General features: G+C 42.6%; 1 protein-coding gene across 1 annotated transcript in view; it reads right to left on the reverse strand.

The window, feature by feature from the left end:
- TMEM120A (transmembrane protein 120A) overlaps positions 1-21908 on the reverse strand; it is an 81683-nt gene that overhangs the window by 8699 nt on the left and 51076 nt on the right. Inside the window, exons 7-9 of the mRNA XM_030185631.1 lie at positions 17695-17760; positions 6130-6191; positions 789-881 (exon numbers count right to left, since the gene is read on the reverse strand). Of these exons, the coding sequence (XP_030041491.1) occupies positions 789-881; positions 6130-6191; positions 17695-17760 (221 nt within the window). The remainder of the gene's footprint in view (positions 1-788; positions 882-6129; positions 6192-17694; positions 17761-21908) is intronic.

The following is a 21908-nucleotide window of genomic DNA, read 5'->3' on the forward strand; positions in this document are numbered from 1 at the left end:
AGAATCTCAAAGAGTAGCAACGTTCCATGTAGAACCCGATCTGACGAAGAAGGGCAACCTTCGAAAGCTAATCAAGAAATGTATTAAGTTATGTCCAATAAAAAAGGTATCATCTTATTTTCTTTTCCATGTTTTATTTTGTTTGATTTCTATTGATAACCTTTAAGAGTGGACTAACACGGCTACCACACCTCTCTACATGTAGAACCCCAAAGAATAGCAAGATTCCGGAATGCTAAAGAGTGACAAGATTCCACAGCAGAATCTCAAAGAGTAGCAACGTTCCATGTAGAACCCGATCTGAGGAAGAAGGGCAACCTTCGAAAGCTAATCAAGAAATGTATTAAGTTATGTCCAATAAAAAAGGTATCATCTGATTTTCTTTTCCATGTTTTATTTTGTTTGATTTCTATTGATAACCTTAAGAGTGGACTAACACGGCTACCACACCTCTCTACATGTAGAACCCCAAAGAATAGCAAGATTCCGGAATGCTAAAGAGTGACAAGATTCCACAGCAGAATCTCAAAGAGTAGCAACGTTCCATGTAGAACCCGATCTGACGAAGAAGGGCAACCTTCGAAAGCTAATCAAGAAATGTATTAAGTTATGTCCAATAAAAAAGGTATCATCTTATTTTCTTTTCCATGTTTTATTTTGTTTGATTTCTATTGATAACCTTTAAGAGTGGACTAACACGGCTACCACACCTCTCTACTTAAGAAATAAAATAAATAAGTCTCGGAAGAAACCAGTCAAGTAAAACAGAAATGGGTTTTGCCATTTACCAACTGTTAGATCCATGGTGTGCCTCTCTCCCAGTGATCTCAGCCTGTAGAGACAGCCGCTCTGGTAATAGTATTGGAGAAACTGTACAAAACCTGGAGCAGTAGAGAACAGTTTTCACCAAAAGTTACAACAACAAATATAAGGCAGTTCAGAACCAGATTTTCTAGCTCTTTGCAGGGTTATTTCTTCATATATGGTCTTTATCTTGCTCTAAAATCAGCAGCTGGATAAATATGACCAGATATAAAGACTAATTCTTTGTGACCAGTTATAAAGCTCTAATAATTGCCTTTCACATTCTTTTATCCATTTGATTTGTGTAACTGCAACTGTGGTTCAATAAGTAAATGGTTATAATCCAGAAAACTGATAAATGTGTGGGGGGGGGGGGGGGAGACAGACACAAAACTTGAGATTATCATGAGAAAAACTGGATGAAAAGATAAAGGACTTCCACAGCAAAGACGAATCTTACAATAAGCTAGACCTCCAGACTTACTCTATTAGGAGGGAAATCTTCAAAATTGTGCAGTTAGGAGAAAAGTCTGCAGGTGCTGTTCTCTGTGGATATTGCACCAAACATTTTCAAAGTTTATATGTACCTTTCCTTCCAAAAATACTCAATAAGTGTACCCACAGACTTCTACACATGTCTTTTCATAAGAACATAGCATAAGAGCATACTGGGTTAGACCAATGGTCCATCTAGCCCAGTATCCTGTTTTCCAAACAGTGGCCAAGTCAGGTCACAAGTACCTGGCAGAACCCAATTAGCAGCAACATTCCATGTTACCAATCCTGGGGCAAGCAGTTGCTACCCCATGTCTGTCTTAATAGCAGACTATAGACTTTTCCTCCAGAAATTTGTCCAAACTATTTTTAAACAGATACACTAACAGCTGTTACATCCTCCAGCAAAGAGTTCCAGAGCTTTATTCATGGAATTCTTTGCCGGAGGATGCGGTAACAGCGGTTAATGAACCTGGGTTTAAAAAAAAAAGGTTTGGACAAATTCCTGGAGGAAAAGTCCTTAAACAGTTTTACCAGTCAAAAACATGATGTGGCACAACAAACTTATTGTACCCGCACTTCGAGTAGAGGGTTTTCAGATAGAATATTTACCCATGCAACCTTCCATTTAGCTATTTTCTAAATGTAAACCCTATTTTACACATGGAAAATAGCTGTTATACAATTACGCACAAGATATACACACACAGAGTAAGTAGAACCACCTAAGACTGCACCTTTTTAAAGTGATTTGCACATCAGCATTCCTAGGAGTGTAAATCCAATGTATATGTCTCTATTTTATAAAAATATGCATGGACACACACGCAGGGTAATTTTACAGAGTTGCACCTATTTAAACACACGTTTTTCACTCAACTATCTTACCCCTGTGCTCTACTTGACTTTATAAAATACTAGCATAAATGTGAAAGAACATGCATACATGTAGGCACTACTTTTACACGTGTAAAGTAAGGATTTTTATCATCTACACACGTACATGCAGATCCCACCAATGCTATGTCCCTGTGCATGCCCACAGTAAAAGCACCACCTAAGAGGCTTCGTTCAAAAAATACAGAAGAACGTAACAAGAGGATCATGGAAAAGATTACTGGATTAAACTCAAAGAAGCGAAGAGGGAAATACGGCTAGCGAAAGCAAGGGTGGAAGAAAAAAACGGCTAAAGATGTTGAGAGGTGAAAAGACCTTTTCCAGATATATTGGAGAAAGGAGAAAAGCTAGGAATGGAATTTTAAGATGAAAGCCATTCTCAGCACCTCTGTGGAGAGTGATGAAGATAAAGCAAACATGCTAACTATTACTTCTCTTCGGTGTTCACGGAAGAAAATCCTGGAGAACGACAGCGGGAGGCTGCTGGGGGTATATCTGAGAATGGAGTGGATATTGTACCGTTCACGGAAGAAAGCGTTTATAAACAGCTTGAAAATCTGAAAGTGGACAAAGCTATGGGGCCGGATGGGATACGTCCCAGGGTACTGAGGGAGCTCAGAAAAGAAGTACTAACGGGACCTCTTAAGGATTTATTTAATACATCTTTAGAGACGGGAGAGGTTCCATGGGATTGGAGATGAGCAGATGTGGACCCCCTTCATAAAAGCGGGGACAGGGAAGAAGTGGAAAACTATAGGCCGCTAAGAGGCATATTTTCAAAGCACTTTGGGAGGCTAAGTTCCATAGGTTTCTATGGAACTTTGGGAGGCTAACGGGCATATTTTCAAAGCACTTTGGGAGGCTAAGTTCCATAGGTTTCTATGGAACTTTGGGAGGCTAAGTGCTTTGAAAATATGCCTCTCTGTGCTTTGAAAATGAGCCTGTAAGCCTCATGTCAGTGGTAGGAAAAATAATGGAGTCATTGCTGGAGGAAAAGATAGTTAACTTCTAGAAGCCAACGGATTGCAGGATCCAAGACAACATGATTTTACCAAAGGAAAATCCTGCCAAATGAATCTGATTGATTTCTTTGACTAGGTGACCAAAGAAATGGATAAAGGACATGAGCTAGATGTAATCTACTTGGATTTCAGCAAAGCCTTTCATACGGTTCCTCACAGAAGACTCATGAATAAGCCGAGAGGGCTGAACTTAGGACCCAAAGTGGTGAACTGGATTGGAAACTGGTTGACCTATAGGTGACAGAGGGTGGTGGCAAGTGGAATCCAATTGGAAGAAAGTGAGTAGTGGAGTGCCTAAGGGGTTGATACTGGGGCTGATTCTGTTTAATATATTTGTGAGAGACAAGAAGGATTAGAAGGAAAAGTTTGCCTTACGTCCCTACCCGTAACCTCCGCTCTCAAGACAAATCCCTCCTTTCAGTACCCTTCTCCACCACCTCCAATTCCAGGCTCCGCCCCTTCTGTCTCGCCTCACCCCATGCCTGGAACAAACTCCCTGAGCCCATACGCCGTGCCCCCTCCCTACCCATCTTCAAATCAATGCTCAAAGCCCACCTCTTCAATGTCGCCTTCGGCACCTAATCACTACACCTCTTCTCAGGAATACTTATCTACCCCAACTTGACATTTCGTTCTTTAGATTGTAAGCTCTTCCGAGCAGGGACCGTCCTTAATTGTTAATTTGTACAGCGCTGCGTAACCCTAGTAGCGCTCTAGAAATGTTAAGTAGTAGTAGTAGTAGATACAAAGACAGCCAATAGAGTGCATACCCCAGAGGGAGTAGAACAATGAGAAGAGATCTCCAAAAACTAGAAGAATGGTCAACGGTCTGGCAGTTAAAATTCAATATAACTATCTGGGGTATCTGAACCTACGGTTTCCAATCTCACATACAAACAAATTAGAGAAACCTACCAAAATTAATAGAACACAACTAATATTTACAATTGTAAAATATTAGTGATTGGTGTTCAGATTCAAGTGTGTCACACTGGAGGAATCCATCTTCTCCCAAAAATGTGTGGGATCAACAGAAAGGAATCTTGTATAGACGACCTGGAACCAAACAAGCTTAGCGGGTGATAAGATGACCCACCAATAATTGGGAAGCAAAGCCAGTGCTGGGCAAACTTCTACGGTCTGTGCCCTGATCCTGGCTGAACAGATTTGGATGGGCTGGAGTGACACTTCAATGGTAACTTCAGCAGCTGGAGACAGTGCCAAGCAAACTTCTAGAGTCTGTGCTCTGAAAATGGCAAGAACAAATCAAGATCAAGTATTTATTTGTTACATTTGTATCCCACATTTTCCCACCTATTTGTAGGCTCAATGTGGCTTACGTAGTACCGGAGAGGCGTTTGCAGACTCCGGTGTAAACAAATACAAAGTGGTGTTGTGGTGAGATAAAATACATGTGGCACAGCCACATTAGGGAATCGTACAACGGAAGAGTTGGGTTATGTCCATTTACATACTTTAGTTTTGTTGCAGAGATCAGGCATTTATGGTGGATTGGTAGGGTATGCCTTTTTAAACAGGTTACGTTTTTTGTTTTTTTCCGGAAGTTTAGGTGGTTGTATGTGGTTTTCAAGGCTTTTGGTAAAGCATTCCACAGTTTGGATGCATATGTTGATTTGTATTTGAGTCCTTTGCAGCTTGGGTAGTGCAGATTTAGGAATGTTTGTGTTGATTCGGATGTGTTTCTGGTTGGTAGGTCGATCAAGTCTGTCATGTATCCCGGGGCTTCGCCGTAGATAATTTTGTGGACCAGAGTGCAGATTTTGAAAGTAATGCGTTCTTTGATTGGGAGCCAGTGTAGTTTTTCGCAGAGGGGTTTTGCGCTTTCAAATCGCGTTTGTCCGAAGATAAGCCTAGCTGCCGTGTTTTGAGCGGTCATATGAAGTATCACGTCATACCTTATGCTATGAGTTTATCTTGTTGGGCAGACTGGATGAACTGTATAGGTCTTTATCTGCCATCATCCTCAATGCTAGTCAGTATTTAAGAAGTCATTTGTGTGTGCAAGGGGTCCTTTTACTAAGCTGCGGTAAAATGCGTGGCCATGCGGCGGGGAGCACTTAACACTGAGGTGGCGATAAGGGCTCCTGCGGTAACCTGGCAGCATGCATGAATGCCTTATGACTGGCAGGTTAACGTGATACTAGGGAAAATAAATTACCGGACCACCAGAAATGGCGCATGCTCCGGCCGGAACTACCACCAGTGGCTGTGTTGGGCCCACATGGGATTTACCGCCGCTTAGTAAAAGACCCCCTAAATAACTAAAATACCAGCATCCTTAGCATGTAAAACTAGGAAGCTTCTTATAAAAACGACCCCCCACAGAGTATATAGACACGTTTATACCTTCTTTGAAGTAGATGTAAACTTGTGTTAGAGTCACTGTGCGAGTCTATTTTATCAAAGCAGATGGATACCTTTTTGGATTTTTCACACAGGTGTCCTATTATGAAATTACCCCCTAAGACACTTGGGCTTCATGGTTTTCTGCTCTTTCATCTCATTTTAAATCTCATCCCTTATTTTCAACCAGTTGAAAACAATATTGCAGCAACTCAATCCACCTGTGTATCTGCAGGTGTAATTTAGCACAAAAATCATCAGCTGACCACATTTGGGGGGGGGGGGGGGGGGGGGGGGAAGTGGAGCCCTGTGGTCTTGCTCTGTACATTTACAAGAACAACCATAAAGTTTTTTCAGTCCGGGAAGCATCTTGGACGGCAAAAAAAACTTAGTTACTTATTCTTGGGGACGGACAACCCAGTATCAATTTTAGCAAAGACAATAAAAGACAATAGAAATTAGAAGTAAAGTGTGTGTTTGGGGGGAGGGAGGGGGGGAGAGGAGCATGAAAATACCCCTTGTCATCCCTGTGTGAATCTGTACTTACTTTGATACATGCAAAAGGACATATACTGATTTCTAAACATATGATACATCACTCCATCTGGCCTGCAAGAGAGACACAGCATCAGAGAAATTAACATACAGTTTGGAACAGGACAGTATTAGTTCAAAGCCAAACTAGAGGCGGTCATCATGAAATTCTTCAAGGTGACTGGTGTTCAAATTTGCTGAAATTACTTTTGCACACCACTTTGGACGGGTTCCTCTTGGAACCCAGGAATGAGGTTACCAATCATTTCCTTGGGATCTAGAATGACAATATTTTATCCCTGGAACATAAACTTGCTGCCATGTACATTTTTCCTGTCTTCCTTTCAATCACATCAAATAAGTAATATCAAAACATGAAGAAATTGCCCAAGGTCAAGTTGTGGTAAACCTTTTATTGTATTTATTCCTCTTAGGGCATCCAGTAGTACAATCACGATAGTAGTTACTTGTGAATTAAAACCAGACTCAACAGTTAATCTTTTGTAGAATAACCCCAAACTTCCTCCTCCTCTCTGTCTCCCATGACCACCCCCCCAACGTATCCACATGCATTACACCCCCAGAGGGCAAGTACGGTACTCAATTGCTCATATTCCAAGGGTAGCTACATTCTCATAAATCAGCTGTAGGGTAACCATATCTGACAAAAGTTGTGCTGTTTCTTTTGTCATTCATGAGTCAACTTTCCCATTCCATATATATCCAGGGTTTTGGCCACCCCAATTTGGTTGGAGATGAACTGTCTTTTCCATCGCTTGGTTGGTACCCATTGTGCAGCTACTAGGCGGCACTGAATATGTCCTACTGTACACTTTAGGGATTTGAACTGGGCCCTCCCACCCCAGGTTCAACAGAGCTGGATGGTCAGACATATATATCAAAATCTCCTACCAAGTTGCACTTATTCCTGCAAGGGGGGGGGGGGGGCGTGAATTGGTATCCCACTTATGCATCAAAGCAGGCAACACATATGATCTCATCAGGATGTTCAGATGCACCATTACCAAATTAGAAAATAGATACCTTTAAAGTACTGTTTCAAATTTACATCCAAAAGTCCTGTACTTGTCCTTCCAAAACTCTTAACCCACTGGATTTTATAGGTGTGTAGTTTAGGATGCTAAAGTTCCATAAATCGTGAGATAAGTAACCTTGTTCCTCTCTCTCTGAAAAGGGCTTTTTCTACCTCCAAAGATTCACTTAGAATGTGTTTGAGGCAAGGTACTGTGGAACTGGAATACTTAGGTTTAATTTCTCTTTTAGTCTGAAAAATAGTAGAAATTGTTTCTAGGTTACATGAGACCAATGTGCAGCTCTCAGCTTTTCTACTACGTTTGGGAAGCTTGCCAGATGGCCTTGGCCTGGATTGGCCGCTGTCGTGGACAGGATGCTGGGCTCGATGGACCCTTGGTCTTTTCCCAGTGTGGCATTACTTATGTACTTATGTCCTCTACTTGGCTCACCTTTATTACATAGAGCAGTGATTTAACCTATTGTGATGTCATAGTGGCTCATTCCACCAATAAGAGCCAACCTCATTAGTGATGTCACAATGGCTTGATTGTATAGAATGTTTGTACGTTTGGGAAGCTCGCCAGGTGCCCTTGGCCTGGATTGGCCGCTGTCATGGACAGGATGCTGGGCTCGATGGACCCTTGGTCTTTTCCCAGTGTGGCATTACTTATGTACTTATGTCCTCTACTTGGCTCACTTTTATTACATAGAGCAGTGATTTAACCTATTGTGATGTCATAGTGGCTCATTCCACCAATAAGAGCCAACCTCATTAGTGATGTCACAATGGCTTGATTGTATAGAATGTTTGTATGTTTGGGAAGCTTGCCAGGTGCCCTTGGCCTGGATTGGCCGCTGTCGTGGACAGGATGCTGGGCTCGATGGACCCTTGGTCTTTTCCCAGTGTGGCATTACTTATGTACTTAGCAGAAGGCCAAATTAATGTGAACTGAGCTGTTTATTTGTAGTTAAGGGGCCCTATGAAGAAAAGAAAACTTCTCAAGGCAAAGTTGTTAATGGCAATTGTTTTCTTGTTCAATTCACGTGCTGCTTAAAGAATGATTTAGATAGATAAGAATAAATCAGTAATTATCAATGGTTGAGAAAACACTAAGACATTTTTGTCTGTCCTAAAAGCCATCTGATTTAGCTAATGGTCAAAGTCTCTTTTTCATTCATTATTTTGCTGACATATTGAACTGAATGTCAGCTGACTCCCTAATGTAAGCTTTTCTTTATACCTATATAATCCTGTGAAATGGAAAGGAAATTGGCTGAAGTTAAAAATAAAGTTGATTATTTTGGGGGAAAAAAAAAGGAAAATGTATTTCACTGTACCCTGTCCTTTCTCCCTCTACTCCACCTCCTGATTATCATGCAGAGAATAACACAGAGGAAGATACAAGGATAACAAAGGACACAGGAGACAAATCAGACAGTATGTCAAGGGAAAACATGACGCAACATTTAATACAGTGGGCTAAGCCTATATCTATAAATGCTAGAGCACAGTTAGAAAGGATGTACACCATTTGTCTCTTACTAAATTGCAAGAGATATATAGAAAAACCAAAGCTGCTCATGAAACCGAAATAAAAGGTATGCTTAAAGATTTGATGAAATGCATTTGCTAACAAACGCGTTTGAGACATTGAAACAGGAATCTGTATTAAATAAAGCACAGGTTCAACAGGATATTTCTTCTTTGACTAAAAAAACAGACTCATTGATTAAAGATAAAATGATAATCCATTGAAAATTGGAGAATTTTGAAAACTATAATAGACGTTTGAACCTACGGATTCTTAATTTTCCCCATTCCTCGGAAATAAATGCAACTGAGATGTTTAAAAAGTATCTAATTGAAAACCTATCTGTTTCTCCAAATTTAATACCTCCTATTAATAAAATATTTTATATACCTATTCCTAAAAGAGAACAGATGGGAATCAAGAATTTCAGGATTTGACTGGCTTTTTGGAAAACTCCAATGATGGGATATTTGAGAGGCGAACTCTTCTTGTCTCAATGGTTTTCGAACAAGATGTGAACATGATTAAAAAACTTTATTTTCATAATCTAGCAAAACCATTTTATGGTGAAAAACTTTGGTTTTTTCCCGACGTTGCGAAGATCACCCAGGAGAGACGTCGATCTTTCCTGGCAATGAGAGACGAAGTTAAGGCTTTAGGAGCCAGTTTTATACTGTCTTATCCTTGTAAATGTCAGTTAAAATACTTGGATAACAAATATCACTTTTTTGATCCTGGACATTTGAGGAGTTTTATAGATATGAAGAACGTGAACAGATAGATCTGGTGTTAGTTTAAGATCTGGTAATTCACAAGGAGTGTATTTGATGGGGCGATCCAGGCCATATTCTTGATAAAAATGTATTCTGTTAACTCCTTTTAAATTTCGTGGTCTAAGAAAGAAGTTTAATTGAAATGGGGAATTATATATATTGAAGTAGAATTTTTCTGTTTCTGTTTTTCCTAAACAAGATGTAATGCTTGTGTTATGTTTAAAAAAATTTATAAATAAAAAAATAAAAAGATTTGATGAAATGGGCAGTGTTGACACTTCTGAGAATTTAGAAAAAGAGTACAAAAAGTTGTCTTATCCTGAGTTACGTGTCTTGCATCACAGTAAGTCCAAGCTTAGCCACATTATGGCTAGTAAGCAAGTCTCAGAATCTGAGACACAGAGGGTTACAGCTTATTCATTATGACTGTTGCCTGAGGAACAAGATAAGTTAGTGAGAGTCCCCAATTGCCTTGGAATACCTCTAAGATTAGAGCCATAGCAAAAGATTGTCCTGATATTGAAGAAGATCCAGTGAAGTGGCAGACAGAACTGCATAGTGTGTTTGATGGCTAAAATCCCACTTACGCTGATGTCAATTAAGAACTCTTGTTCCTGATACAAAACCTAATAGATGCCTTAAGGAACCCAAATGGTATACAGAAGATCCAAATGATGACAGCCTAGATGAATTTAAGGCTAAATGTTAATGATGTAGCAACTAAAGTTACAGAAATACATAAAACAAAGGCTGACTGGAGTAGAATTAATGAATGCCAACAGAAATCTGAAGAAGATCCTTCTAAATATTGGGACCGATTGGCTATTGAATTTAAGAAATACTCTGGAATTGACAGTGCTTTAGAGAATACCATTCCAGGTGTCAGCACATCATATCATATTTGTTAATGGGCTTTTGCCCCCTGTACAGTCATTCCTGAAAACCATTCGTGTTGGATGGAGTACAGAAACGTCCGAGACCCTTGTTGAAGTAGCTAAACATTCTCATCGGAAACTACTTGATCAGGAAGCAGAGAAGAGCTCCAAGCTAGCAAAGAAACAAGAACAGCTGTTGAACCTGCAATTGCGATCTTTTCAGAGCTCAAATAACTGAGGAAGGGGAAGAGGAAGCGGTAGTGGTAGAGGACAAGGGCCTGGAAACAATACCAGCCTACCATGAGGCTCATGTTTTATATGTGGTGAAATGGGACACTGGAAAGCTTTTTGTCCTGAAAAGCCTCCCAAAGGACTTCCCCCCCCCCCCCCCCCCCCCCGATGCTGAAGTTGAGCAATCCCTGTATATTTCATGATGTCTCACTGAGAGATGGACTAAATATGGGGAACTCCAGCACTGAAGAACCCGAGGAGACCTTTCATGGAAAACCCCCACCTGAGACCCTCCATCCTCTCATACCCCTTGATGCTGATTGACACTGGAGCCACATGCTCTGCTCTCAAAAGTTCAGAATTTCCCACAGTGTCTCTGTCAGGGGAGATGGTCCAAGCTGAAGGACTATCTGATAATCCAATATCTCATGCTTTATCTGAACCCTTGCTCATACAAGTGGGTTCTTCATATCAAGAAAACACATTCCTAATGAGCCCTATTCTTCCAGTTAATCTGATGGGCAGAGATCTTTTGTGTTGCTTGGGCTGCACCATTTACTGTACTCCAGATGACATGTTCCTTCACGTTCCAGAGCAAAGAGTAGCAAATGTTGAAGTAATATTGTCTATGTCCCTCAAGGAACCTGAGGCTAAAGGTCTTGTTCCTGAATTGGAAACTCGTCTTCTTGCAGTCCCACAGGCCTTGTGGGCTTCTAGCCCTAACGAAGTGGGGCATTTACAGACTGAACCGGTAAAAGTTGTCCTGGACCCTTCCATGCCAGTGCCCAAGATTTCTCGGTATACCCTAAACCCTGAAGCTGAGGAGGGTATAAAACAAGTGATTCAGGATCTACCGGACCAAGGAGTCATCTATCCTATAAACTCTCCTTACAACACTCCAATCTTTGCCTATCCCCAAACCTGAGAAAAATACCTTGAGATGTGTGCAAGATCTGAGAGCTGTTAATAGGGCTGTTGATGCCTCCTTCCCAGTTGTTCCTAATCCAGCTACAATCCTCTCAGTCATTCCTCATGATGCAATATCTTATACTGACATAGATCTGAGTAGTGCTTTTTTTTTAGTGTACCTTTGGCCCCTGAGAGCCAGCCACATTTTTGCATTTACATATAGAGGTCAACCATATACCAGTGGACTACCTTGAGTCATGGATATACTGAAAGTCCCTCTTATTTTTCTCAAGCTTTAAAACAGACCTTAGAACCTCTGCAATTTGAGGGAGGTTCTGTCCTAATACACTATGTTGATGATCTTCTGGTCTGCTCACCCACTAAAGAAGCCTGTATAAAAGACTCTGTGCTATTGCTTAATCATTCATCTAACAAAGGCCTTAAAGCCAATAGGAAGAAACTCCAGTTCTGCCAACCCAAAGTTATGTATTTGGGATTTCTACTTAGTCACGGTAGCAGAGAATTGTTACCCACCATAAGTGTTGCTATTCAAAACTTTACCACAGCCTACCAATAAGAAACAACTTAGAAGGTTGCTTGGAATAGTAAATTATTGTAGACAAAGAATTACGGACTATGCTGTTATTACCAAACCCCGCCAAGATTTGCTTTCTGAAGAAGAAGTTCTAGAACTCTTGCCCTGGGGACAGGAACAAGAACAAGCCTTAACACTACTTAAGTAGGCCTTGTCTACTGCCCCAACATTGGGCTTACCAGATTACACAACATTTTTCACCCTGTTTTGCCATGAACAGAATTTCACTCAACCACATGGAGGAAAGTCTAAGCCAATTGCTTACTACAGAGGATACCGCCTTGTTTAAGAGCAGTGGTCGCAGCTGCTCTTTTAGTGTCTTTGTCAGAGAATATAGTATTGCAGTCACCTCTAGTTTTGAAAGTTGCACATGCAATAGAGGCAACTCCTTAATCATGCTAAGCCCCAGCATTTTTCTATGGCTAGACAGACTCAATATGAGCAACTTCTCTCTCAACAACATGTTATTGTTCAACGGTGTACCACGCTTAATCTTGCAACCTTACTTCCACTCCCTGATGAGGGAGAGCCTAATGACTGTGTCCAATTTGTCAAAATGAATATCAAACCTCACCCCGATTTGCAAGAGACTCCATTGCAAATCCAGATTTTGAGTTCTATGTAGATAGCTCCTGCCTCAGAGACAACCAGGGGCAACTAAGGGCTGGATATGCTGTTTGCACCCTTTCAAACACAGTAGAGAGCGCTCCTTTACCAGATGTTCATACTGCCCAAATTGCTGCCTTAACTCGTGCCTGTGAACTTGCTATTGATAGTTCTGTTCGCACATATACTGATAATCATTATGCATATGGAATAATTCAGGACTGGGAAAATAGGGGGTTTCTAACATCGTTGGGAAAACAATTCATGACGACTCCTATGTTTCTGCTTTGTTGAATGCTATTTCACATCCAAAAGAAATTGCCATTGTTAAGTGTGAGGGCCATTCTAAAGCCCATACGGAATTATCTTGGGGAAATTCTTTTGCTGACCATGTTGCTAGGGTTGCTGCTTTAGGCGAACATCGTACTCTGCCTTCCCAGTACCTAGTGTTGCTGTCTCCTTTGCCTCCTTTACAGAATGTCATTCAAGCTCAAGTGGAGGTGTCACAATTGGAAATTGATTCTTGAAGACAAGCTGGGTACACTTTGCATTCTGATGGGCTTTGGAAGACCCATACGGGCCATGTGGTTCTCCGTCATGTTGCCTCCATGTACCATGGCCAGGTACATGATGACAGAGGAGGGATGATTCATAAATTTTCCCAAGACTGGTACAACCCCAAATCTGCCAAAATTGCAGATGTATGTGGTATTTACCTAGTCTGTAAACAGCATAATGTAGGTAAACATGTTAAGAACTGCGAAAGACACGAACCTGCACAATTAGGACCTTTTCTGAATTTGCATATGGATTTTATCCAGCTGCCCAAATGTCAGGGTTTTGAGTATTGTGTAGTAATTATGTGTTTATTCTCAGGATGGATTGAACCATTTCCTTGCTGTAAGGCTGATGCAGTTACAGTGGTTAAGAAGCTAATCCAGCATTTTATTCCTTCCTGGGGAGTTCCTATTTGGCTCTCCAGTGACATCCCTGCCCACTGCTCTTATAAAAGATCGGACTGAGATAGGTGTAAGGACTAAAAGGTTGTACAAGGAACCCACCAACATGTGCATCTACTGCCAAGCACATACTACCTCCCCTACGAAGGACTGTTCACTTATCTTTGGCCGTATCAGAGGTCTTTTATAAAATAAATATGCATTGTGACAGGAATAGTGAGAGCCATCCCAGGGGTTTTCCTACCAGCATAAGTACATAAGTAATGCCATACTGGGAAAAGACCAAGGGTCCATCGAGCCCAGCATCTTGTCCACGACAGCGGCCAATCCAGGCCAAGGGTACCTGGCAAGCTTCCCAAACGTACAAACATTCTATACATGTTATTCCTGGGATTTTGGATTTTTCCCAAGTCCGTTTAGTAGCGGTTTATGGACTTGTCCTTTAGGAAACCGTCCAACCCCTTTTTAAACTCTGCTAAGCTAACCGCCTTCACCACATTTTCCGGCAATGAATTCCAGAGTTTAATTACACGTTGGGTGAAGAAAAATTTTCTCCGATTTGTTTTAAATTTACTACACTGTAGTTTAATCGCATGCCCCCTAGTCCTAGTATTTTTGGAAAGCGTGAACAGACGCTTCACATCCACCTGTTCCACTCCACTCATTATTTTATATACCTCTATCATGTCTCCCCTCAGCCGTCTCTTCTCCAAGCTGAATAGCCCTAGCCTCCTTAGTCTTTCTTCATAGGGAAGTCGTCCCATCCCCGCTATCATTTTAGTCGCCCTTCGCTGCACCTTTTCCAATTCTACTATATCTTTCTTGAGATGCGGCGACCAGAATTGAACACAATACTCAAGGTGCGGTCGCACCATGGAGCGATACAACGGCATTATAACATCCTCACACCTGTTTTCCATACCTTTCCTAATAATACCCAACATTCTATTCGCTTTCCTAGCCGCAGCAGCACACTGAGCAGAAGGTTACAGCGTGTTATCGACGACGACACCCAGATCCCTTTCTTGGTCCGTAACTCCTAACGTGGAACCTTGCATGACGTAGCTATAATTCGGGTTCTTTTTTCCCACATGCATCACCTTGCACTTGCTCACATTAAACGTCATCTGCCATTTAGCCGCCCAGTCTCCCAGTCTCGTACGGTCCTCTTGTAATTTTTCACAATCCTGTCGCGATTTAACGACTTTGAATAACTTTGTGTCATCAGCAAATTTAATTACCTCGCTAGTTACTCCCATCTCTAAATCATTTATAAATATATTAAAAAGCAGCGGTCCTAGCACAGACCCCTGAGGAACCCCACTAACTACCCTTCTCCATTGTGAATACTGCCCATTTAACCCCACTCTCTGTTTCCTATCCTTCAACCAGTTTTTAATCCACAATAGGACATTTCCTCCTATCCCATGACCCTCCAATTTCCTCTGTAGCCTTTCATGAGGTACCTTGTCAAACGCCTTTTGAAAATCCAGATACACAATATCAACCGGCTCCCCTTTGTCCACATGTTTGTTTACTCCTTCAAAGAACTGAAGTAAATTGGTCAGGCAAGATTTCCCCACACAAAAGCCGTGCTGACTCGGTCTCAGTAATCCATGTCCTCGGATGTGCTCTGTAATTTTGTTTTTAATAATAGCCTCTACCATTTTCCCCGGCACCGACGTCAGACTCACCGGTCTATAATTTCCCGGATCTCCCCTGCAGCCTTTTTTAAAAATGGGTGTTACATTGGCCATCCTCCAATCTTCCGGTACCACGCTCGATTTTAAGGATAAGTTGCATATCACTAGCAGTAGCTCCGCAAGCTCATTTTTCAGTTCTGTCAGTACTCTAGGATGAATACCATCCAGTCCAGGAGATTTGCTACTCTTCAGTTTGCCGACTCACCCTAAGAAGAAGTCTCCCAGATCAGTTTATCCTCCTTCCAAACCACAGAAGGAGAAACCTACTTGCCCTTGGTGGGGGCAAGTCAGGGAGAAAACACTGGCAGGAGCACCTGTGTCTGGGGGAAGGGAGAAGAGTAGTCAGTTTCCATGGAACATCAACAGTATAGTCTCCAACCCTGAGCAACTGACTGCTTCTAGGAGGGAGGGGGGGAGGTGCAATGTTGCCAGGTCTGCGGGTTTCCCGCACAATTGGGCGGCTTTCTGCGACCGGTTGCGGGCAATTTTTGCCGGCTGCGGGAAATTGGGCGGCTTTTAAAAAGCCACGGTGCGGGTTTGGGTGCTTCTCTGGGGCTTCTATTGGTCTAATTTGGTCCAATAGAAGCCCCGCCGAGGCGGGGTTAATGAATTTGGGGGCGGGGTTAGTAACGTCGGAGGCTACGTCGGGGCAGGGTTAGTGATGTCGGAGGCTACGTTAGGGGCGGGGTTAATTATGTCAGAGGCTACATCAGGGGCGGAGTTAGACATCAGAGGCAGGGTTAAAGATGTCGGGGTGGGGTTTAACTTTGGGCGGGTTTTGGGTGGGGAAAATTTTTTCAATCTGGCAACCTTGGGGAGGTGCCAGGAAATGCCTCTCAGCTCTCTATAAACAGGGACACCAGCATAGAAGAGGAAGATGGCATGGTTCCCTTCCTCACAGCAAGAAGAGAGATTCTTGAGAAAATGGACATGTCCTAAGCAAGGTATTGACTTTAATGGATGTATGGAACAGGGTTGCTAATTTTCCTGCACCTTGCAGTTGTTAGTCTAGTGGTCAGACAGGTGTGTTTGAGAAACGTAGGAGGGAGGGGTGGGCTCTAGCTCCAGTTGCACCGTTTGAAATATCACAGGAATTTACTGGTGCACTGGAGTTTTACAGGAAAATATGAACCTTCTGGAAAGAAAAGCAATCAGTATTTTGAAGACTTTGGCTAGAAACAATATTACCACAAATAGAAAGGGAATAAAACTCTGTCTTGACTTTACAACAGCATATTCCTTGCAAAACTGGCTGAAAGGTTGAAAAGCCAGGGACTTTTGTTTTGTTTCTTTTTGAATATTTCTGTAGACCTTTGTTTGCTGAGACTGTGAGAATAATCTGCCCCACTTGATATTTTGGGGTAGAAATGGAATGTTAACAAGGCCTAGTTTAAACACTGTCAAGCTGCTGCAACCCTGCAAAACGGTATTAATTTTCTTCTTTGAGACCTTGAGGAATTACATTTTGGTGTCCAGGAACTGATCTGTATTAAAGTACCTTTTGCTTAATCATTTCCCCCACCCCTCACCCTTTTCTTTTGGGGCTATTACTGACAAATTGGGTTGGTGAAATTTAGACTGTGGAGAACGTTATTGCGCCAGGTTCCCAACGTCCTCTGCTTGGTTTTGTGGATTACAGTGGACTGATGTGTTAAGTCACTGAAGGATTATAAACTTTCCCATGTACGCCTTCAGAGGCATCCCAAGAACTAAGGGCACCTCACTTCCCTGGAACTGCCTCATGCTGCGGTAGGCGTGACAGTATGTAGAGAGAGGAAGTAGATTTACCTAGATTATTTTCAACTTCACCCACCCTAGCAGATTCTTTAATACTGGGAGACAAGTACTCCAATAGTAGGCCTGCAAATTTGGACCTTCCCCCCTCCTGTTTCTAGCAATATATTGGATCAACAGGAGATTCTTGCCTTCCTCCCTTGCCACTTGAAGCTAATTTGAGCCAAAGTTGAACAGATATATCATTATTTTCAACTTATGAAATTATTACCTAGATGTGTTGTCATTAATGGTGGTCTTACCAACACCAGGCATCTTGTTTGATCTAATAGATCTTAAAGAATCACCAGACTAAAAGTACTTGGGTGAAACACTTATCTCCCATCCTACTAGTGCAGAAATCACAAGTATGATAGTCAAATACTACACGATAATCAAGGTCTGTGATAGCAAAGAGGTTATTTGATAACATGACGCATACTGTACCTGATTGGTCCTCGACAGGAAACACAAAAATGACATCTCAGATGCTACATGGACCAATCAATGGTTACTATGTATGACACCTTCAGTCAATGACTACTGAAGGTAACGGAGAGAGCAAAGAGGATAATGTGAGGACTCACCAAGTGAGTATGACTCCCGAGAGGAAGGTGGAGATGTAGTGATTCAGGACCCACCAACCTTTGATTCTGCAGAGACATCAAACAAGACATGAGCCTGGGAGCAGAGATTTCTCAATCACACGCTTATCCATGTATATAGGGAAACACATGCTAACTATAACTAGGGCTTCTCTCACGTCCCCTGGCTTGTCTTCTAGTCTCTGCTTGATTTTTGTGCCTTTTCTGTACTGATTCCTCCTAAGTGCCACAAACATACATATTTGATTCCACCATAACAAAAGGTACCAAGTAATAGTATCTATGGCACAAAATATCGATAAACACTGGTTTTTGTACAGTCAAAGAACTCTAATTGAATGGAAAATGAACACCTAAATTTACAATTTATAACCACCTAAGAATAGAAGCCCTACTTATAACCTTACACAAAAACATGTACTTATTCACACATACATAACACATTCCTTTGCAACTGCTTACACAAAATTAGCCTGTAAAAACAAAGAGGCAGATATTCAAAAGACTTCTCCTGGTAACTCTGGGCGTTACCTAGACAAATCTCAGATTTTGAAAGGCAGAAAATTGGGCACTGCAGGCGTTGACTCCAGTTTAGCTGGCTAGTGCTCAATATCGGTGCAACCTGGCTAATAACTTTATTTCACTTACTGCAGGGGCTGTCCTAAAGGGAACTGGATTTCTTCAATGGTCAAAGATTGCTGGTTTTATGCAGCATAAGAAGCTTGACAGGTGGTAGTGTAGGGTCATTCTTACTTAAGGTTACCATATTTGCCAAGACAAAAAAAAAAAGAGGACACCAATAGCAATGCCCCCTCCCCACCGCCACCCCCATGCCATAGTCACCTTGACGACCCCCCCCCCCCCAAGGAAAGCCTCCCTCTTCACTTTTTTTTTAAACAGCTGCCTAACCCCTCTACCCTCATTCCACATTCCCTCCCCTTCCTTACCGATAGCAATGCCCCCTCCCCACCGCCACCCCACGCCATACAGTCACCTTGATGACCCCCCCCAAAGAAAGGCATCCCCTTCTATATATTTCCCTCCCCCCAAATCTTTTTCCAGCCTCCCTCCTCACTTTTTCTTTTAAACAGCTGCCTAACCCCTCTACCCTCATTCCACATTCCCTCCCCTCCCTTACCGATAGCAATGCCCCCTCCCCCCCGCCACCCCCCACGCCATAGTCACCTTGACGACCCCCCCCCCCCCCCAAGGAAAGCCTCCCTCCTCACTTTTTTTTTAAACAGCTGCCTAACCCCTCTACCCTCATTCCACATTCCCTCCCCTCCCTTATCGTGCCATGGTGGTCTAGTGGCTTCTTCAGGGCAGGAAAGGTCCCCACTCTTTCCTGCCCGGTGATGCCGCTGCTGCTTCAAAATGGCTTCCGACACGTCAAGCAGTGACCTCGCAAGCCTTCTGGAAGTCTCACAAGGCCACCGCTTGAAGTCTTGGCAGCCATTTTGAAGTGGCGCCGGTACTAACAAGAAGAAGCAGCTTCGCTGGGCAGGAAAGAGTGGGGTTCTTTCCTGCCCCGAAGGGGCCACCACCATAGGCACGATAAGGTAGAGGAGGGGAGGCCCGCCAGCACCTGCCTGCCAGCCAGCCAGCCTCCAAACCCGGACAAACGGGCAGCCTGGAAAAATCCGCCCGGAAGTCCCTTGGTGTCCTCAAAACGAGGACATGTCCAGGTAAAACCAGACCTATGGTAACCCTACTCTTACTTTAGGATTAATATTCAGTAGCATAGTCAGCAGTAAAGTTAACCAGTTATCTTTATCTGGTTAACCTTACCCCATATATTCAGCAGTACTACTCAGTTGAAGGATCTGCAGGCTCAAAAGATAAAAGTTTATTTCTAATTGTTGATTTTTGCAACTTCAGTGAAGTGGCAGCTGGCCATCATTGGTGAAGGTTTATCGGAGTTTTTTATGGTTGATCACATAATCGCAAGTGACACAGATAGCACTAGGCATGGTGTTAAATGAAGAGTAGCCTGATGAATGAAGTTCTATACCACTAGGCAACGGTTATTATTAAAATTGGTAAAACACGATTCGAAAGTGCCAAACCCCTCCGAGAAAAACTGCATTGGCTCCCAATCAAGGAACGTATCACCTTCAAAATCTGCACCTTGGTCCACAAGATTATCTACGGCGAAGTCCCAGGATATATGACCGACCTGATAGATCTCCCAACCAGAAACAGAACCAGAGCATCACATACCTACTTGAATCTACCCAAGCTGCAAAGGACTCAGATACAAATTAACCTATGCATCCAACTTCTCCTACATAGGCACACAATTGTGGAATGCACTGCCAAAGACTGTGAAAACAATCTATGACCATCTAAACTTCAGGAGATCATTAAAGACCTACCTGTTCAGAAAGGCATTCCCCACCGACCTAACTTAAATGCCTCAACTCTGCAACACAGCAAAACCATAGATTGTATTGGACACTATATCCTTGACCCCAATGTACCTGAATATACCAACCTTATCCACCCTATTATCAAATTATATTTCCACTACCGGACTTGGCGATCGCCTTTACGGTACTATGTAAGTCACATTGAGCCTACAAATAGGTGGGAAAATGTGAGTTACAAATGTAACAAATAAATAAATAAACTGTCAAAGATAGTGGATATTTCTGAGGGCACTCTTCTCAAAAAATACTCTTGAATGAAAAAAAGATTTTGTAGCATTTGTCCTGGGTTTTTTTTAATAGCATTATTGGCATAATAACCAGTGATTTGGGGATTTTGTTTTGTTTTCATTTTGTTTTTGGGGCATTTTATCCGTTTCGGTAAAAAAGGGCCTGGCGCACGGGAAAAACGGCCCTCTTTCCCGCAACTTAGTAAAAAGACCTCTTAGATTACTGTAACATCATTTATGTGGCATGTTCTGCAGCTATTAGTAAGTGATTTCACGTACTGCAGAATACAGCAGCATGTCTGATTTTTAAAATGTCTAGGCTAGAAAGTGCTGGACCACTTTTATCAAAATTTCACTGGTTACCTAATCGAGTCCCATTCTAATTTTAAGCTATGCTGCCTGGTTTTCCTTATTTTGTATAGATTAGCTCTTTCATACATGTTACCACTGATTCTTCTACTAGGACAAAATTATAACTTAACTGAAGACACTATCCAGCTTATAATTGAAAAAGAAAAACGCCTATATTGCGACCCAAATCGGGAGATAGACGTTTATCTCACAAAACGAATAAAGCGGTATAATCGAAAGCCGAATTTGGACGTTTTCAACTGCACTCCGTCACGGATGCGGACAAAGTTGATGGGGGCGTGTCGAAGGCGGAACTGGGGCGTGGTTATCGGGCGATCAGAGATGGGCGCCTTTCGCCGATAATGGAAGAAAAATATGCGTTTTTAGCGAGGATTTAGGGCACTTTTCCTGGACCCTGTTTTTCCACGAATAAGGCCCCAAAAAGTGCCCTAAATGACCAGATGACCACTGGAGGGAATCGGGGATGACCTCCCCTGACTCCCCCAGTGGTCACAAACCCCCTCCCACCACAAAATATGCCGTTTCACAACTTTTTATTTTCACCCTCAAATGTCATACCCACCTCCCTGGCAGCAGTATGCAGGTCACTGGAGCAGTTATTAGGGGGTGCAGTGGACTTCAGGCAGGTGGACCCAGGCCCATCCCCCCCCCCCCCCCCCCGTTACACTTGTGCTGGTAAATGGGAGCCATCCAAACCGCCCCCCAAACCCACTGTACCCACATGTAGGTGCCCCCCTTCACCCCTTAGGGCTATAGTAATGGTGTAGACTTGTGGGCAGTGGGTTTTGAGGGGGATTTGGGGGGGCTCAACACACAAGGGAAGGGTGCTATGCACCTGGGAGCTCTTTTACCTTTTTTTTGTTTTTGTAAAAGTGTCCCCTAGGGTGCCCGGTTGGTGTCCTGGCATGTGAGGGGGACCAGTGCACTACGACTCCTGGCCCCTCCCACAAACAAATGCCTTGGATTTATTCGTTTTTGAGCTGGGCGCTTTCATTTTCCATTATCACTGAAAAACAAAAACGCCCAGCTCACAAATTGTCGACTAAAACATGGACGTCTATTTTTTTCGAAAATACGGTTCGGTCCGCCCCTTCACGGACCCGTTCTCGGAGATAAACGCCCATGGAGATAGACGTTTTTGTTCAATTATGCCCCTCTATTTGTGCTT

Source organism: Microcaecilia unicolor, chromosome 13, assembly GCF_901765095.1.
Source record: "Microcaecilia unicolor chromosome 13, aMicUni1.1, whole genome shotgun sequence".
NCBI classification, from domain to species: Eukaryota; Metazoa; Chordata; class Amphibia; order Gymnophiona; family Siphonopidae; genus Microcaecilia; species Microcaecilia unicolor.